This window comes from Pygocentrus nattereri, chromosome 12 (genome assembly GCF_015220715.1).
Source record: "Pygocentrus nattereri isolate fPygNat1 chromosome 12, fPygNat1.pri, whole genome shotgun sequence".
Lineage (NCBI taxonomy): Eukaryota > Metazoa > Chordata > Actinopteri > Characiformes > Serrasalmidae > Pygocentrus > Pygocentrus nattereri.
The window spans coordinates 40,982,765-41,002,542 of NC_051222.1; the positions used below are offsets into that span (position 1 = coordinate 40,982,765).

Sequence of the window (19,778 nt, forward strand, 5' to 3'; positions counted from 1 at the left end):
TTTGCAAAGGAAAATGGATCATTGGAGTGACCATAATGGACTTGGTAAGCTACCGTAAAAAATTACGGCTACTCGCTCAAAGCCTGCAACCCCTTTCTTATCTGCTTTCGGCTCCCCGTATCAGCGTGGGCCTTGGCCTTGGCTGGTACATCACATCTCCCCCAGAGGAACACTGCTGCAAGACGCTCTTCATCCTCCTCCACTTCCCTGGATCTGCTGATTGTTGACTCTGCCTGGGCCCGATCAAGGTTGTCTCCATGGCAATTTTGCTGTGTTATCGCCATACCACCCTGCGAACTGAGATACCTGGACTGGGATGCCGAGCAGGGCGCCTTCTTCAGGCCCTTATCCCCCCCTCCCCTTCCCCCTCCACTCCCTCCTATCCTCCCTCCTACCCCTCCCCCTTCCCAACGCCTTCGCCGCTTTTAACAAGCCGGTATGGTATGACAGGTCTGTTGATCAGCGCCGGATTAATGGCTGCAGATCCGGATGGCCACTTTGCTGTGCTGGGTTTGTCCGCACCCCCCCGCCCCCATCCCCATTGCAAGTCATTGTCTCCTCCCTCACCCAATGTATCCCGTTTCTCTGTAGTTTTTCCATTATTCCTGTCTTCCTGTCCTGTCTCCCACCTTGTCATATTGTATGTGCTCGGATGTGTTGATAAAAATTTCGCTGGTTACTTTGGTGACTATGTGACAATAAAGGCTTCATTCAAAACTTACCCTTACCACTACCATTACTGAGTCAGAGATGCTGCTGTATTCATTGCTTAATTTAGTTTTTATATTTTACATGCCATTCTTTCAAGCTTAGTATTTGCCATAAAAAAATAAGTGGTGGAATGGTGTAAATATCAGGATGTAGAATTAGGCTAATCAGGTTTGACAGAGTTAGTATCAGTGTTGGTAGATACTTGATGAACAGGTCTCGGCATATTCATGCAATTATGTCTGTGTGTTACCTGGCTGCCTGATACAAAGGACTGGAGATCAGTGAGGGAGATGAAGGTGATGAAGAATCCAATGTTATTGGCAAACCAGGCAGTAGAGTTCAGGAGAGGATTGGAGGAGTTATAGCAGCGTGGAGAGCCATCTAGAAGATACCACGAAAATACACATATAGACACATATATGAATGTAAATATACACAAATTAAAACACAGAGCAATGTAGCTGTGCTTACCGCTGCTGTTCAGATAAGCCTTCATAGAGCTGTACACAACAGCTGGAGTGAAATCCGTGGCTGAGTAATTATAGCTGTTCCCCAGGACTGAAACCCTGCTCAGAGAAATACAATCATCAGTCATTTCTGAACTATTTTAGATAATAAAGTTATTTTATTTGTGCTCCGAGAACAGTTTAGCGCTACACCAAACAAAGACTCACAGTTTCCTGTATGACAGGCAGGAGGCGCCACTGAGCTGGGTGGGGCTGATGAGCTGAGAGCTGAGGAGGGGCAGGTACTGAGCCAGTCTGACATTAAACCACTGATCCACCTCATCCTGAGACGCGCTGAGAGCACGAGACCAAACGCACCCCAACGTCTGTCTGCCCACAGCTGCAGATACAACTGGCTGCTGCACAGAGAAACAGAGGGAGGAAAAAGAGAGAAAGAAGCAGAAAAGAGAGATTTACATATGGACCACTGCAGTAAACGAGTCTCAGAGAGTGAAACTGGGAGAGAACGTGCAGAAATGAATGAATGAAAGAGGACACAGCTGTACCGTCTGCAGGTACTGGTTGGTACTGTTGTAGTTGTTGAGGAGCGTGCAGAGGTCTGACCCGTTCCTGACTGTGTTCAGCCCATTCAGAAACACGCTCAGTTCTGCTGGAGAGATGGAGCCCAACAGCTACAGAGCACAGAGGAGAGCAACTCAGTCAACTCAGTCTCACCACTGCTGACAGGCCTTATGGGCACATTAGTGACAGTATCATCAGTGAGTCCTACGCTGTATTACTGACTAGCAGCATCACTCAGTGGCCCATTATTTGTTTTATTGATTACCAATATAACAGAACTACTGGCAGACTGTATTACTGGATGACTTTATTATGTCAGTAATTAGCAGTTTAACTGATTCTTTGGCTATATTAGTGATGGACTCACAGTCTAAAGTACATTAAAGTAAAGCTTAATGTGGCCAGATTTGCTGTCTTGCTAGCTGTCAATATTTAGTACCTCCTAACTAACGACAGAAGAACATTACTCATCGCTGCCCTCTAAAGGTGGTTCTGCATCTGTCAGAAGTTAGAACTTATCCTTTCTTATTTACATGCATTTCCACCAACCTAACAACAACAGCTCAGTCCACTGCCACTCTGTTCATCCTGAAATGTAAACATTTTGAAAGCTAAGAGCTGTCAGACAAAAAAAAATGACAGCAATCAGGCGATTACGAAATAACTGACGGGCCTGCTCATCTGCTGTACTTCCGGCTGATACCTAGACGTAAGTACCTCTTGCTGTCGGCTGGCTGGGATGAGGGACAAAAAGGTACTCAGGTCAGGAAACCCAAAACTGAGGAAGGAGTTCTTGAGGAAGGCATAGAAGCTCCCGCCACTGTAGCAGTCCAAACCATTCAGCCCTGTGGAGCAGAAAACAGCCACAAAACAGTCAAAACATTGTTTGTAAACATTTACTGTGCACTCTATGAGCATGAGAGTGAGCATGTTATACCAGTGAGGAGCTGCTGGATGTTGCTGTAGATTTGGGTCTGTGTGTCGCTGTTGAAAGACGATCTCACAGAGTCCAAACTGCTCACTCTGTTACAGCACAGATAAACATTAATCACAGTCATGCTACACAACGCTGAACACCTGAGCCCGCTCTAAACAATCAGCAGAAATGAAGCACTGCGATAAAATCTGCTCATGTCCACAATATGCTCTTTGAAGAATTTCTCACGCTGTCTGTCTGGTGTTGCAGCTCCTGCCTCCGATGATGCTGAAGTATGGTGTTACATCTGCAGAGGAGAGGCTGGAGAGGAGCGGCCTGAGCCGAACGGTCACCCACTGCTGCACTTCTGAATCAGGCACTGCTGCAGAGGACAGTCTCAGCAGAGCCGCCTGGAGGAAAGCTTCCTTCACCGCAGGGGAGTACAGTGACCCATTCCGCTGAGATTTTACCAAACATATCAGGAGACGAGGTTAGAGATACAAGCACCACACAGCATTAGCTAAAGCACAGTCTGCACCACCTGTCTGGGAACATCCAGGCTTCACATTATATGTGCTTGCTGAACATCTCATTCCAAAACCATGTGCATTTGTACGAAGTTTGGCCCTCTTTGCTGCAGTAACAGCCTCTGGATTAATTTCCATTCAGCTACAAGAGCACTAGCGCGATAGAGCTTGTTTCTAATAAGGCCTGACTTACAGTCAGCATTCCAGTTTATCCCAAAGGTACTGGATGAAGTTGAGGTCAAAGCTCTGTCAGGTTGTTCTACACCAAACTCACTTTGTGAAAGGGGGGCACTGTCCTGCTGGAAACAGCCTTGTCCAGACTGGTACCACAATGCCCGGAGACACACAGGTCTCTGAAATATGATTGTACGCTGTAGCATAAAGATGTTCTTTCTGTTAAAACCTAATCCATGAAGATCAGTACTTGTGCTAAAGTAGTGAGTGTTCTGACCAAGGATAGAATCTCTGCTTTAGAATCTCTTGGGCATGGATTTTATACGGTGCTGGATGTGTCGTGCAGGAATGTTGTACCTTTTGGGAATTATTATGTTGTGCAGTTGCTGCAAATAAGATACTGTTTTCCTGTAAACACCTCTTTCTACCTCATCCCAAAAATGCCTGGGGACTGTGCAGGCTACCAAAGCAATGAAAACTTGATGCTATGTTCCTGGAACCATTAGGTGAGGATACAGGCCTTGTAATATGGCATATTATCATGCTGGAAGTGTTGTGGCATGCTGTTAGACTGGATAAACTGTAGTTGATAAAGCAAGTATGTTCTTCATTCTTCATCAGGTCCCTTTATGTGTACCAGGAAAACATTCCCCACACACACACACACACACACATACATATATATATGAACATGAATTGTGATGGTATTTGCTTGGTTGTGACTCATCTCTTTACATATAATCATCATTATAATTCTTGGGAAAAATACATGGAAAGGCACAGAAAAGTGCATGGAAAGCTCTGGACAAAGCTAGAACCTCTACACCAAGTTTGAATTAACCACATTAAATTAACCACAAGCTCTTGATGCATCAATAAGTGAGTGTCTGCCTATCGAGAGAACTATGAATGCGTGATCTAACACAGAGAAGTTTTAAGTACCTGGATGCTGGAAGTGAGGTTGTCAAAGAAGGAGGTGAATTGGTTCGGGCTGACAGCTGCCATCACAGTGTTTACATCCTGGGGAACAGTAAGTCGAGTGGGGTCGGAGCAAAGTTCTGCCAACTGGGATGAAGTTAGAACCTCTGCTGCATTTACCTGAGAGAAAGAGAAAGTGTGAGAGGAGGGAGAACCAGTTACAGAGTTTATGAGAAAGAGATAAAAGTAAGGGAAGAGTGGGAAGGAGTGAACAACTGGTCACCAGCTAAATCAGCTTGTGTTTTGCTGTGGACGCTGGTAGGCTGGTGAAACTGCATGACCACGCTGGGTTAACCAGCAAAAGAAGAACCAGACCAGCACTAGACCAGCATAAACCAGTTGTTCTGTGCTGGGCTTTTCAGCAGGGTTAAGATTACTATGGTGGTTCCCGCTGAGTCCCAAGAAGGTGGCCTTATGACTGCACGACTTTATAGTAAATGCACACTTCAGAATGCTTTGTAACTCACTCCATTGAAGTCACTCTTCAGGCTGATGAAGTCAGAAAATGAAGCAGAACTCCTGAATTGGCCAAAATTCTTCACCAGCCAGTCTGAGTCGTTGCTCCCGGGCAGCACACAGGACTGACCTGAAACACCACATTGTGTTACACAGACTGAATATCATCACATATAACCATTAGATTCAGTCATTTACTGCTGCCAGGAGTCTTGGAAACACAGCCATGGTCACAGTGCAGAAGGGGACCTAATCAGAATAGAATCTGTTTTCTTTCATTCCACTGAACAACTAACGATTGTTTCACAATCTAAGACAGAAAGAAAGAAATGTTAATATGCCATTCATTTTAATTACCTTTGAGGAAGGGCTTGATGAAATTACTGATGACGGACAATTTTTGCTTATCTTGCATGGCCGGTTCTTGTGAGCTAAATGCTTGTACCCTAGGTTGGATAAGAAGAGATCAGATGTTGTGAAGGATTGTTTGCTTTATCTTTAAAATGTTCATGCTTTAAATACCATCTGCAATGTTCAACATTTCCACTGCCCATACTTACACAACTTGGTAGGTCTCACAGCTGAAGGTCCTGGAACTGAGAATGGAAAGGAAGTTTGCAGGCACTGATGATAAAAATGGTCTGAGCTGAATCTGGAACCACTGGGTGATGAAAACGGCATCCCTTAGCTGTGCAGTACTGAAGCTGCTGACTATCACGTCTCCGATGGCATTAAGAAAAGATGGGTCAGGCAGAGTGATGCTGGGGGTCTGTAAGAGTCAGTGGATATTTCAATGTACAATTCAGACCAAATGTTTAGTTTTACTGCAACACAAGTGAACATCCCATACCACGCTGGAGTACTTATCCAGAGCTGCCGGGAGAGGTGCTGCAAACTTTTGGAGGAAAAGCACCCAAATGTCTTTAGAGTAGACCACGTTGCTTGGCAGTTTGCAAGTCAGTAGTTTGAAGAGATCATCAGAGGACAGAGCAGCAACCTTAGAGGACTAGAACATACAAGTAAAGACAAAAAAGAAGAAGGAATATAGACAGGTATATGACAGAAAACCTGATACCTAAAAAGATCAAACCTATGAATTGATTTATTTTTGCTCTATTGGAAAACTCACGGATGAACAGGCATATTCAGAGATGTTGAAGTTGCAGAGCACAGCAGAAACATCTCCAGACAACAGCTGATTCTCTAGTGTATAACTGTGAAGAAAAAAATTTTGTCTAATATTAATATATTAATACATAATATCTTTGGGAATATCCTCTTACTTTTAATTTCAACAAACATAGTTTACCTATTTACACCTTGGCAAATGATCTGTGGTGCCATGGTAGTGGAAGTAGGTATAGTGACAATGGTGATGGTGGCAGAGGAGGTGATTTCACCAGTGGTGATAATGGTACTTGCACTGGAGCTGACACTAGGGCTCATAGTGACCTTGGATGGTGTTGCATTGTTAGAACTAATGGTAATTCCAGTTGTGGTAATGGCACTGGTAGGTTCATCAGTGGGAATAGGAGTATTTTTACTAGGAATTGTGCTGTTGAGACTGATCTTGTCACTAGTGCTGGTAGTTACAGTAGTGCTGGCAGCAAAGGCTTTTGTAGCCTTATGGCTGTCTGTGAAAACAGGAGGGGTGGTGGTGGTATTAACAGTGGTTTTGAAAATGGTAGTCATAGAAGCAGAAGTGTTGTTGCTGACTTGTGTGTTATTATCATATGTAGTGATGCCACTGGCAATGGTGCTGGTGCTGCTGGAACTCAGAATAGGACTGACTGTAGTGTTGTAGCTTGCAGCAGTGGCAGTGACACTGGTATTGTTGGCATTGCCAGCTATGGTGTTGACAGTGGCAGTGCTAAGACTAGCAATGGTGATAGTGGTGGTGTTGAAACTGACTGTGGGACTCACACTGGAGTTGAGGCTTGCATTGGTGGCACTGATAGTGGTGTTAACATTGTGAGTGGCTGAGTTAACAATGGCACTGCTGACACCAGCAAGGGTGATGGTGGTGTTTACAATGGCAGGGGTACTAATGTTGGTGTTCTGACTTGCAGTAGTTGCACTGGCATTGGTGTTGTTAACATTATTAGTTGTGGTATTAACACTCACAGTGCTGACACTAGCAAGGGTCATTGTGGTGTTTACCATAGCACTGGGACTAACAGTGATGCTCTGGCTTGCAGTGCTGGCACTGATGGTGGTGGTGTTGAAATTGCCAGTTGTGGTGTTAACGTAGGACGTACTGCCACTAGCAAAGTCAACAGTGCTGTTGAATATAGCAGTAGGAGTGATGGTGGTGCTGAGGCTTGCAGTGGTGACACTGGTGTTAGTGTTGTCCACATGGCCAGTTGTGATATTAACAGTGGCAGTCCTCCCAGAAGCAATGGTGACGGTGGTATTTGCACTTGCAGTGGTAGTGACATTGGCGTTCAGGTATGCAGTGGTGGTACTGAAGGTGGGGTTCTCAACATTGCCAAATGTGGAGTTTATAGTGGCAGTGCTGCCACTACCAAGGGAGATAGTGGTGTTTACAATTGCAGTGGGACTGACAGTGGTGATCTGGCTAGTAGTAGTGGAAATAATGGTGGTGTTGTCAACATTGCCAGTTGTAGTAATAAGAGTGGGAGTGTTGGCACCAGCAGTAGTGACAGTGGTGTTGAAATTGACATTGGAATTGACACTGGAGTTGAGGCTTGCAGTGGTGGCACTGATGGTGGTGTTACTGACATTACCAGGTGTGTAGATAACATTGGCATTGCTGCCACTACCAAGGGAGACAGTGGTGTTGAGATTTGCAGTGGTGGCAATGATGGTGGTGTTGTTCGCAGTGCCAGATGTGGTGTTCATGGTGCCAGTGCTCACAAGTGCAGCAGTGATGGAGCTGTTTACACTTGCAGTGGGACTGACAGTGGTGTTCTTGCTTGTACTTGGAGAAATAGTGGTGGTGGTGTCGACATTGCCAGTTCCAGTAATAAGAGTGGGAGTGCTGCCACTAGCAATATTGAATGTGGTGTTGAAACTGACATTGGGACTCACACTGGAGTTGAGGCTTGCATTGATGGCAGTGATGGTGGTGTTACCATTTCCAGTGGCGGAGTTAACATTGGCAATGCTGACACCAACAAGGGTGAGGCTTGCACTGGTAGCACTAATTGTGGTGGTACTGACATTACCAGCTGTGTAGATTAAATTCGCATTGCTGCCACTTCCAAGGTTGACAGTGGTGTTGACCTTGGTGGTGGGAGTGACAGTGGTGTTGAGATTTGCAGTGGTGGCAATGATGGTGGTGTTTTTCACATTGCCATTTGTGGTGTTCTTGGTGCCAGTGCTCACAAGTGCAACAGTGATGGAGGTGTTAACAATGGCACTGCTGACACCAGCTAGGGTGATGGTGGTGTTTACAATGGCAGGGGTACTAATGTTGGTGTTCTGACTTGCAGTAGTTGCACTGGCATTGGTGTTGTTAACATTATTAGTTGTGGTATTAACACTCACAGTGCTGACACTAGCAAGGGTCATTGTGGTGTTTACCATAGCACTGGGACTAACAGTGATGTTCTGGCTTGCAGTGCTGGCACTGATGGTGGTCTTGTTGAAATTGCCAGTTGTGGTGTTAACGTAGGACGTGCTGCCACTAGCAAAGACAACAGTGCTGTTGAACATAGCAGTGGGAGTGATGGTGGTGCTGAGGCTTGCATTGGTGGCACTGATAGTGGTGTTCCCATTGCCAGTGGCTGAGTTAACAATGGCACTGCTGACACCAGCAAGGGTGATGGTGGTGTTTACGATGGCAGGGGTACTAATGTTGGTGTTCTGACTTGCAGTAGTTGCACTGGCATTAATGTTGTTAACATTATTAGTTGTGGTATTAACACTCACAGTGCTGACACTAGCAATGGTCATTGTGGTGTTTACCATAACACTGGGACTAACAGTGATGTTCTGGCTTGCAGTGCTGGCACTGATGGTGGTGGTGTTGTAATTGCCAGTTGTGGTATTAACGTAGGACGTGCTGCCACTAGCAAAGACAACAGTGCTGTTGAACATAGCAGTGGGAGTGATGGTGGTGCTGAGGCTTGCATTGGTGTCACTGATAGTAGTGTTCCCATTGCCAGTGGCTGAGTTAACAATGGCACTGCTGACACCAGCAAGGGTGATGGTGGTGTTTACGATGGCAGGGGTACTAATGCTGGTGTTCTGACTTGCAGTAGTTGCACTGGCATTAGTGTTGTTAACATTATTAGTTGTGGCATTAACACTCACTGTGCTGACACTAGCAAGGGGCATTGTGGTGTTTACCATAACACTGGGACTATCAGTGATGTTCTGGCTTGCAGTGCTGGCACTGATGGTGGTGTTGTTGAAATTGCCAGTTGTGGTGTTAACGTAGGACGTGCTGCCACTAGCAAAGACAACAGTGCTGTTGAACATAGCAGTGGGAGTGATGGTGGTGCTGAGGCTTGCATTGGTTGCACTGATAGTGGTGTTCCCATTGCCAGTGGCTGAGTTAACAATGGCACTGCTGACATCAGCAAGGGTGATGGTGGTGTTTACAATGGCAGGGGTACTAATGTTGGTGTTCTGACTTGCAGTAGTTGCACTGGCATTAATGTTGTTAACATTATTAGTTGTGGTATTAACACTCCCAGTGCTGACACTAGCAATGGTCATAGTGGTGTTTACCATAGCACTGGGACTAACAGTGATGTTCTGGCTTGCAGTGCTGGCACTGATGGTGGTGGTGTTGAAATTGCCAGTTGTGGTGTTAACGTAGGACGTGCTGCCACTAGCAAAGACAACAGTGCTGTTGAACATAGCAGTGGGAGTGATGGTGGTGCTGAGACTTGCATTGGTGGCACTGATAGTGGTGTTACCATTGCCAGTGGCTGAGTTATCAATGACACTGCTGACACCAGCAAGGGTGATGGTGGTGTTTACAATGGCAGCGGTACTAATGCTGGTGTTCTGACTTGCAGTAGTTGCACTGGCATTAGTGTTGTTAACATTATTAGTTGTGGTATTAACACTCACAGTGCTGACATTAGCAAGGGTCATTGTGGTGTTTACCATAACACTGGGACTAACAGTGATGTTCTGGCTTGCAGTGCTGGCACTGATGGTGGTGGTGTTGAAATTGCCAGTTGTGGTGTTAACGTAGGACGTGCTGCCACTAGCAAAGACAACAGTGCTGTTGAACATAGCACTGGGAGTGATGGTGGTGCTGAGGCTTGCATTGGTGGCACTGATAGTGGTGTTCCCATTGCCAGTGGCTGAGTTAACAATGGCACTGCTGACACCAGCAAGGGTGATGGTGGTGTTTACAATGGCAGGGGTACTAATGCTGTTGTTCTGACTTGCAGTAGTTGCACGGGCATTGGTGTTGTTATCATTATTAGTTGTGGTATTAACACTCACAGTGCTGACACTAGCAAGGGTCATTGTGGTGTTTACCATAACACTGGGACTAACAGTGATGTTCTGGCTTGCAGTGCTGGCACTGATGGTGGTGGTGTTGAAATTGCCAGTTGTGGTGTTAACGTAGGACGTGCTACCACTAGCAAGGACAACAGTGCTGTTGAACATAGCAGTGGGAGGGATGGTGGTGCTGAGGCTTGCATTGGTGGCACTGATAGTGGTGTTCCCATTGCCAGTGGCTGAGTTAACAATGGCACTACTGACACCAGCAAGGGTGATGGTGGTGTTTAGAATGGCAGGGGTACTAATGTTGGTGTTCTGACTTGCAGTAGTTGCACTGGCATTGGTTTTGTTATCATTATTAGTTGTGGTATTAACACTCACAGTGCTGACACTAGCAAGGGTCATTGTGGTGTTTACCATAGCACTGGGACTAACAGTGATGTTCTGGCTTGCAGTGCTGGCACTGATGGTGGTGGTGTTGAAAGTGCCAGTTGTGGTGTTAACGTAGGACGTGCTGCCACTAGCAAGGACAACAGTGCTGTTGAACATAGCAGTGGGAGTGATGGTGGTGCTGAGGCTTGCATTGGTGGCACTGATAGTGGTGTTCCCATTGCCAGTGGCTGAGTTAACAATGGCACTGCTGACACCAGCAAGGGTGATGGTGGTGTTTACAATGGCAGGGGTACTAATGTTGGTCTTCTGACTTGCAGTAGTTGCACTGGCATTGGTGTTGTTAACATTATTAGTTGTGGTATTAACACTCACAGTGCTGACACTAGCAAGGGTCATTGTGGTGTTTACCATAACACTGGGACTAACAGTGATGTTCTGGCTTGCAGTGCTGGCACTGATGGTGGTGTTGTTGAAATTGCCAGTTGTGGTGTTAACGTAGGACGTGCTACCACTAGCAAAGACAACAGTGCTGTTGAACATAGCAGTGGGAGTGATGGTGGTGCTGAGGCTTGCATTGGTGGCACTGATAGTGGTGTTACCATTGCCAGTGGCTGTGTTAACAATGGCACTGCTGACAGCAGCAAGGGTGATGGTGGTGTTTACAATGGCAGGGGTACTAATGCTGGTGTTCTGACTTGCAGTAGTTGCACTGGCATTGGTGTTGTTAACATTATTAGTTGTGGTATTAACACTCACAGTGCTGACACTAGCAAGGTTCATTGTGGTGTTTACCATAGCACTGGGACTAACAGTGATGTTCTGGCTTGCAGTGCTGGCACTGATGGTGGTGGTGTTGAAATTGCCAGTTGTGGTGTTAACGTAGGACGTGCTGCCACTAGCAAAGAAAACAGTGCTGTTGAACATAGCAGTGGGAGTGATGGTGGTGCTGAGGCTTGCATTGGTGGCACTGATAGTGGTGTTCCCATTGCCAGTGGCTGAGTTAACAATGGCACTGCTGACACCAGCAAGGGTGATGGTGGTGTTTACAATGGCAGGGGTACTAATGCTGTTGTTCTGACTTGCAGTAGTTGCACTGGCATTGGTGTTTTTAACATTATTAGTTGTGGTATTAACACTCACAGTGCTGACATTAGCAATGGTCATTGTGGTGTTTACCATAGCACTGGGACTGACAGTGATGTTCTGGCTTGCAGTGCTGGCACTGATGGTGGTGGTGTTGAAATTCCCAGTTGTGGTGTTAACGTAGGACGTGCTACCACTAGCAAAGACAACAGTGCTGTTGAACATAGCAGTGGGAGTGATGGTGGTGCTGAGGCTTGCATTGGTGGCACTGATAGTGGTGTTCCCATTGCCAGTGGCTGAGTTAACAATGGCACTGCTGACACCAGCAAGGGTGATGGTGGTGTTTACAATGGCAGGGGTACTAGTGTTGGTGTTCTGACTTGCAGTAGTTGCACTGGCATTGGTGTTGTTAACATTATTAGTTGTGGTATTAACACTCACAGTGCTGACACTAGCAAGGGTCATTGTGGTGTTTACCATAGCACTGGGACTAACAGTGATGTTCTGGCTTGCAGTGCTGGCACTGATGGTGGTGGTGTTGAAATTGCCAGTTGTGGTGTTAACGTAGGACGTGCTGCCACTAGCAAAGACAACAGTGCTGTTGAACATAGCAGTGGGAGTGATGGTGGTCCTGAGGCTTGCATTGGTGGCACTGATAGTGGTGTTCCCATTGCCAGTGGCTGAGTTAACAATGGCACTGCTGACACCAGCAAGGGTGATGGTGGTGTTTACAATGGCAGGGGTACTAATGTTGGTGTTCTGACTTGCAGTAGTTGCACTGGCATTGGTTTTGTTATCATTATTAGTTGTGGTATTAACACTCACAGTGCTGACACTAGCAAGGGTCATTGTGGTGTTTACCATAGCACTGGGACTAACAGTGATGTTCTGGCTTGCAGTGCTGGCACTGATGGTGGTGGTGTTGAAAGTGCCAGTTGTGGTGTTAACGTAGGACGTGCTGCCACTAGCAAGGACAACAGTGCTGTTAAACATAGCACTGGGAGTGATGGTGGTGCTGAGGCTTGCATTGGTGGCACTGATAGTGGTGTTACCATTGCCAGTGGCTGAGTTAACAATGGCACTGCTGACACCAGCAAGGGTGATGGTGGTGTTTACAATGGCAGGGGTACTAATGTTGGTGTTCTGACTTGCAGTAGTTGCACTGGCATTGGTGTTGTTAACATTATTAGTTGTGGTATTAACACTCACAGTGCTGACACTAGCAAGGGTCATTGTGGTGTTTACCATAGCACTGGGACTGACAGTGATGTTCTGGCTTGCAGTGCTGGCACTGATGGTGGTGGTGTTGAAATTGCCAGTTGTGGTGTTGACGTAGGACATGCTGCCACTAGCAAAGACAACAGTGCTGTTAAACATAGCACTGGGAGTGATGGTGGTGCTGAGGCTTGCATTGGTGGCACTGATAGTGGTGTTCCCATTGCCAGTGGCTGAGTTAACAATGGCACTGCTGACACCAGCAAGGGTGATGGTGGTGTTTACAATGGCAGGGGTACTAATGCTGTTGTTCTGACTTGCAGTAGTTGCACTGGCATTGGTGTTTTTAACATTATTAGTTGTGGTATTAACACTCACAGTGCTGACATTAGCAATGGTCATTGTGGTGTTTACCATAGCACTGGGACTGACAGTGATGTTCTGGCTTGCAGTGCTGGCACTGATGGTGGTGGTGTTGAAATTCCCAGTTGTGGTGTTAACGTAGGACGTGCTACCACTAGCAAAGACAACAGTGCTGTTGAACATAGCAGTGGGAGTGATGGTGGTGCTGAGGCTTGCATTGGTGGCACTGATAGTGGTGTTACCATTGCCAGTGGCTGAGTTAACAATGGCACTGCTGACACCAGCAAGGGTGATGGTGGTGTTTACAATGGCAGGGGTACTAGTGTTGGTGTTCTGACTTGCAGTAGTTGCACTGGCATTGGTGTTGTTAACATTATTAGTTGTGGTATTAACACTCACAGTGCTGACACTAGCAAGGGGCATTGTGGTGTTTACCATAGCACTGGGACTAACAGTGATGTTCTGGCTTGCAGTGCTGGCACTGATGGTGGTGGTGTTGAAATTGCCAGTTGTGGTGTTAACGTAGGACGTGCTGCCACTAGCAAAGAAAACAGTGCTGTTGAACATAGCAGTGGGAGTGATGGTGGTGCTGAGGCTTGCATTGGTGGCACTGATAGTGGTGTTCCCATTGCCAGTGGCTGAGTTAACAATGGCACTGCTGACACCAGCAAGGGTGATGGTGGTGTTTACAATGGCAGGGGTACTAATGCTGGTGTTCTGACTTGCAGTAGTTGCACTGGCATTGGTGTTGTTAACATTATTATTTGTGGTATTAACACTCACAGTGCTGACACTAGCAAGGGTCATTGTGGTGTTTACCATAGCACTGGGACTGACAGTGATGTTCTGGCTTGCAGTGCTGGCACTGATGGTGGTGGTGTTGAAATTGCCAGTTGTGGTGTTGACGTAGGACATGCTGCCACTAGCAAAGACAACAGTGCTGTTAAACATAGCACTGTGAGTGATGGTGGTGCTGAGGCTTGCATTGGTGGCACTGATAGTGGTGTTCCCATTGCCAGTGGCTGAGTTAACAATGGCACTGCTGACACCAGCAAGGGTGATGGTGGTGTTTACAATGGCAGGGGTACTAATGTTGGTGTTCTGACTTGCAGTAGTTGCACTGGCATTGGTGTTGTTAACATTTTTAGTTGTGGTATTAACACTCACAGTGCTGACACTAGCAAGGGTCATTGTGGTGTTTACCATAACACTGGGACTAACAGTGATGTTCTGGCTTGCAGTGCTGGCACTGATGGTGGTGTTGTTGAAATTGCCAGTTGTGGTGTTAACGTAGGACGTGCTACCACTAGCAAAGACAACAGTGCTGTTGAACATAGCAGTGGGAGTGATGGTGGTGCGGAGGCTTGCATTGGTGGCACTGATAGTGGTGTTCCCATTGCCAGTGGCTGAGTTAACAATGGCACTGCTGACACCAGCAAGGGTGATGGTGGTGTTTACAATGGCAGGTGTACTAATGCTGGTGTTCTGACTTGCAGTAGTTGCACTGGCATTGGTGTTGTTAACATTATTAGTTGTGGTATTAACACTCACAGTGCTGACACTAGCAAGGTTCATTGTGGTGTTTACCATAGCAATGGGACTAACAGTGATGTTCTGGCTTGCAATGGTGGCACTGTTGGTGGTGGTGTTGAAAGTGCCAGTTGTGGTGTTAACGTAGGACGTGCTGCGACTAGCAACGACAACAGTGCTGTTGAACATAGCAGTGGGATTGATGGTGGTGCTGAGGCTTGCATTGGTGGCACTGATAGTGGTGTTCCCATTGCCAGTGGCTGAGTTAACAATGGCACTGCTGACACCAGCAAAGGTGATGGTGGTGTTTACGATGGCAGGGGTACTAATGCTGTTGTTCTGTCTTGCAGTAGTTGCACTGGCATTGGTGTTGTTAACATTATTAGTTGTGGTATTAACACTCACAGTGCTGACACTAGCAAGGTTCATTGTGGTGTTTACCATAGCACTGGGACTAACAGTGATGTTCTGGCTTGCAGTGCTGGCACTGATGTTGGTGGTGTTGAAATTGCCAGCTGTGGTGTTAATGTAGGACGTGCTGCCACTAGCAAAGACAACAGTGCTGTTGAACATAGCAGTGGGAGTGATGGTGGTGCTGAGGCTTGCATTGGTGGCACTGATAGTGGTGTTCCCATTGCCAGTGGCTGAGTTAACAATGGCACTGCTGACACCAGCAAGGGTGATGGTGGTGTTTACGATGGCAGGGGTACTAATGCTGTTGTTCTGTCTTGCAGTATTTGCACTGGCATTGGTGTTGTTATCATTATTAGTTGTGGTATTAACACTCACAGTGCTGACACTAGCAAGGGTCATTGTGGTGTTTACCATAGCACTGGGACTAACAGTGATGTTCTGGCTTGCAGTGCTGGCACTGTTGGTGGTGGTGTTGAAATTGCCAGTTGTAGACTTAACGTAGGACGTGCTGCCACTAGCAAAGACAACAGTGCTGTTAAAAATATTAGTGGGAGTGATGGTGGTGCTGAGGCTTGCATTGGTGGCACTGATAGTGGTGTTCCCATTGCCAGTGGCTGAGTTAACAATGGCACTGCTGACACCAGCAAGGGTGATGGTGGTGTTTACAATGGCAGGGGTACTAATGCTGGTGTTCTGACTTGCAGTAGTTGCACTGGCATTGGTGTTGTTAACATTATTAGTTGTGGTATTAACACTCACAGTGCTGACACTAGCAAGGTTCATTGTGGTGTTTACCATAGCACTGGGACTAACAGTGATGTTCTGGCTTGCAGTGCTGGCACTGATGTTGGTGGTGTTGAAATTGCCAGCTGTGGTGTTAACGTAGGACGTGCTGCCACTAGCAAGGACAACAGTGCTGTTGAACATAGCAGTGGGAGGGATGGTGGTGCTGAGGCTTGCATTGGTGGAACTGATAGTGGTGTTACCATTGCCAGTGGCTGAGTTAACAATGGCACTGCTGACACCAGCAAGGGTGATGGTGGTGTTTACGATGGCAGGGGTACTAATGCTGTTGTTCTGTCTTGCAGTATTTGCACTGGCATTGGTGTTGTTAACATTATTAGTTGTGGTATTAACACTCACAGTGCTGACACTAGCAAGGGGCATTGTGGTGTTTACCATAGCACTGGGACTAACAGTGATGTTCTGGCTTGCAGTGCTGGCACTGCTGGTGGTGGTGTTGAAATTGCCAGTTGTGGTGTTAACGTAGGAAGTGCTGCCACTAGCAAAGACAACAGTGCTGTTAAACATAGCAGTGGGAGTGATGGTGGTGCTGATGCTTGCATTGGTGGCACTGATAGTGGTGTTCCCATTGCCAGTGGCTGAGTTAACAATGGCACTGCTGACACCAGCAAGGGTGATGGTGGTGTTTAAAATGGCAGGGGTACTAGTGTTGGTGTTCTGACTTGCAGTAGTTGCACTGGCATTGGTGTTGTTAACATTATTAGTTGTGGTATTAACACTCACAGTGCTGACACTAGCAAGGTTCATTGTGGTGTTTACCATAGCACTGGGACTAACAGTGATGTTCTGGCTTGCAGTGCTGGCACTGATGTTGGTGGTGTTGAAATTGCCAGCTGTGGTGTTAACGTAGGACGTGCTGCCACTAGCAAAGACAACAGTGCTGTTGAACATAGCAGTGGGAGTGATGGTGGTGCTGAGGCTTGCATTGGTGGCACTGATAGTGGTGTTCCCATTGCCAGTGGCTGAGTTAACAATGGCACTGCTGACACCAGCAAGGGTGATGGTGGTGTTTGCGATGGCAGGGGTAGTAATGCTGTTGTTCTGTCTTGCAGTATTTGCACTGGCATTGGTGTTGTTATCATTATTAGTTGTGGTATTAACACTCACAGTGCTGACACTAGCAAGGGTCATTGTGGTGTTTACCATAGCACTGGGACTAACAGTGATGTTCTGGCTTGCAGTGCTGGCACTGTTGGTGGTGGTGTTGAAATTGCCAGTTGTAGACTTAACGTAGGACGTGCTGCCACTAGCAAAGACAACAGTGCTGTTAAAAATATTAGTGGGAGTGATGGTGGTGCTGAGGCTTGCATTGGTGGCACTGATAGTGGTGTTCCCATTGCCAGTGGCTGAGTTAACAATGGCACTGCTGACACCAGCAAGGGTGATGGTGGTGTTTACAATGGCAGGGGTACTAATGCTGGTGTTCTGACTTGCAGTAGTTGCACTGGCATTGGTGTTGTTAACATTATTAGTTGTGGTATTAACACTCACAGTGCTGACACTAGCAAGGTTCATTGTGGTGTTTACCATAGCACTGGGACTAACAGTGATGTTCTGGCTTGCAGTGCTGGCACTGATGTTGGTGGTGTTGAAATTGCCAGCTGTGGTGTTAACGTAGGACGTGCTGCCACTAGCAAGGACAACAGTGCTGTTGAACATAGCAGTGGGAGTGATGGTGGTGCTGAGGCTTGCATTGGTGGAACTGATAGTGGTGTTCCCATTGCCAGTGGCTGAGTTAACAATGGCACTGCTGACACCAGCAAGGGTGATGGTGGTGTTTACGATGGCAGGGGTACTAATGCTGTTGTTCTGTCTTGCAGTATTTGCACTGGCATTGGTGTTGTTATCATTATTAGTTGTGGTATTAACACTCACAGTGCTGACACTAGCAAGGGTCATTGTGGTGTTTACCATAGCACTGGGACTGACAGTGATGTTCTGGCTTGCAGTGCTGGCACTGTTGGTGGTGGTGTTGAAATTGCCAGTTGTAGTGTTAACGTAGGACGTGCTGCCACTAGCAAAGACAACAGTGCTGTTAAACATAGTAGTGGGAGTGATGGTGGTGCTGAGGCTTGCATTGGTGGCACTGATAGTGGTGTTCCCATTGCCAGTGGCTGAGTTAACAATGGCACTGCTGAGACAAGCAAGGGTGATAGTGCTGTTTACAATGGCAGGGGTACTAATGTTGGTGTTCTGACTTGCAGTAGTTGTACTGGCATTGGTGTTGTTAACATTATTAGTTGTGGTATTAACACTCACAGTGCTGACACTAGCAAGGGTCATTGTGGTGTTTACCATAACACTGGGGCTAACAGTGATGTTCTGGCTTGCAGTGCTGGCACTGATGGTGGTGGTGTTGAAATTGCCAGTTGTGGTGTTAACGTAGGACGTGCTACCACTAGCAAGGACAACAGTGCTGTTGAACATAGCAGTGGGAGTGATGGTGGTGCTGAGGCTTGCATTGGTGGCACTGATAGTGGTGTTACCATTGCCAGTGGCTGAGTTAACAATGGCACTGCTGACACCAGCAAGGGTGATGGTGGTGTTTACAATTGCAGGGGTGCTAATGTTGGTGTTCTGACTTGCAGTAGTTGCACTGGCATTGGTTTTGTTATCATTATTACTTGTGGTATTAACACTCACTGTGCTGACACTAGCAAGGGTCATTGTGGTGTTTACCATAGCAATGGGACTAACAGTGATGTTCTGGCTTGCAGTGCTGGCACTGTTGGTGGTGGTGTTGAAATTGCCAGTTGTGATGTTAACGTAGGACGTGCTGCCACTAGCAAAGACAACAGTGCTGTTAAACATAGTAGTGGGAGTGATGGTGGTGCTGAGGCTTGCATTGGTGGCACTGATAGTGGTGTTCCCATTGCCAGTGGCTGAGTTAACAATGGCACTGCTGAGACCAGCAAGGGTGATAGTGGTGTTTACAATGCCAGGGGTACTAATGCTGTTGTTCTGACTTGCAGTAGTTGCACTGGCATTGGTTTTGTTATCATTATTACTTGTGGTATTAACACTCACTGTGCTGACACTAGCAAGGGTCATTGTGGTGTTTACCATAGCACTGGGACTAACAGTGATGTTCTGGCTTGCAGTGCTGGCACTGTTGGTGGTGTTGTTGAAATTGCCAGTTGTGGTGTTAACGTAGGACGTGCTACCACTAGCAAAGACAACAGTGCTGTTGAACATAGCAGTGGGAGTGATGGTGGTGCTGAGGCTTGCATTGGTGGCACTGATAGTGGTGTTACCATTGCCAGTGGCTGTGTTAACAATGGCACTGCTGACAGCAGCAAGGGTGATGGTGGTGTTTACAATGGCAGGGGTACTAATGCTGGTGTTCTGACTTGCAGTAGTTGCACTGGCATTGGTGTTGTTAACATTATTAGTTGTGGTATTAACACTCACAGTGCTGACACTAGCAAGGTTCATTGTCGTGTTTACCATAGCACTGGGACTGACAGTGATGTTCTGGCTTGCAGTGCTGGCACTGATGGTGGTGGTGTTGAAATTGCCAGTTGTGGTGTTGACGTAGGACATGCTGCCACTAGCAAAGACAACAGTGCTGTTAAACATAGCAGTGGGAGTGATGGTGGTGCTGAGGCTTGCATTGGTGGCACTGATAGTGGTGTTACCATTGCCAGTGGCTGAGTTAACAATGGCACTGCTGAGACCAGCAAGGGTGATGGTGGTGTTTACGATGGCAGGGGTACTAATGCTGGTGTTCTGACTTGCAGTAGTTGCACTGGC

At 46.8% G+C, this 19,778-nt stretch overlaps 1 protein-coding gene across 1 annotated transcript in view; it reads right to left on the minus strand.

Annotated features, from left to right (window-relative positions):
• LOC108444079 (mucin-19-like) overlaps positions 1 to 19,449 on the minus strand; it is a 45,060-nt gene extending 25,611 nt beyond the window's left edge. The window contains exons 1-14 of the mRNA XM_037543392.1: positions 6,100 to 19,449; positions 5,920 to 6,004; positions 5,641 to 5,796; positions 5,351 to 5,559; positions 5,148 to 5,236; positions 4,802 to 4,920; positions 4,299 to 4,454; positions 2,905 to 3,113; positions 2,677 to 2,762; positions 2,457 to 2,584; positions 1,724 to 1,849; positions 1,386 to 1,576; positions 1,183 to 1,277; positions 962 to 1,092 (exon numbers count right to left, since the gene is read on the minus strand). Coding sequence (XP_037399289.1) covers positions 962 to 1,092; positions 1,183 to 1,277; positions 1,386 to 1,576; positions 1,724 to 1,849; positions 2,457 to 2,584; positions 2,677 to 2,762; positions 2,905 to 3,113; positions 4,299 to 4,454; positions 4,802 to 4,920; positions 5,148 to 5,236; positions 5,351 to 5,559; positions 5,641 to 5,796; positions 5,920 to 6,004; positions 6,100 to 19,220 — 14,901 coding nt within the window. The 5' untranslated portion in view covers positions 19,221 to 19,449. The remainder of the gene's footprint in view (positions 1 to 961; positions 1,093 to 1,182; positions 1,278 to 1,385; positions 1,577 to 1,723; positions 1,850 to 2,456; positions 2,585 to 2,676; positions 2,763 to 2,904; positions 3,114 to 4,298; positions 4,455 to 4,801; positions 4,921 to 5,147; positions 5,237 to 5,350; positions 5,560 to 5,640; positions 5,797 to 5,919; positions 6,005 to 6,099) is intronic.
• Between the last annotated feature and the right edge of the window lie 329 nt (positions 19,450 to 19,778).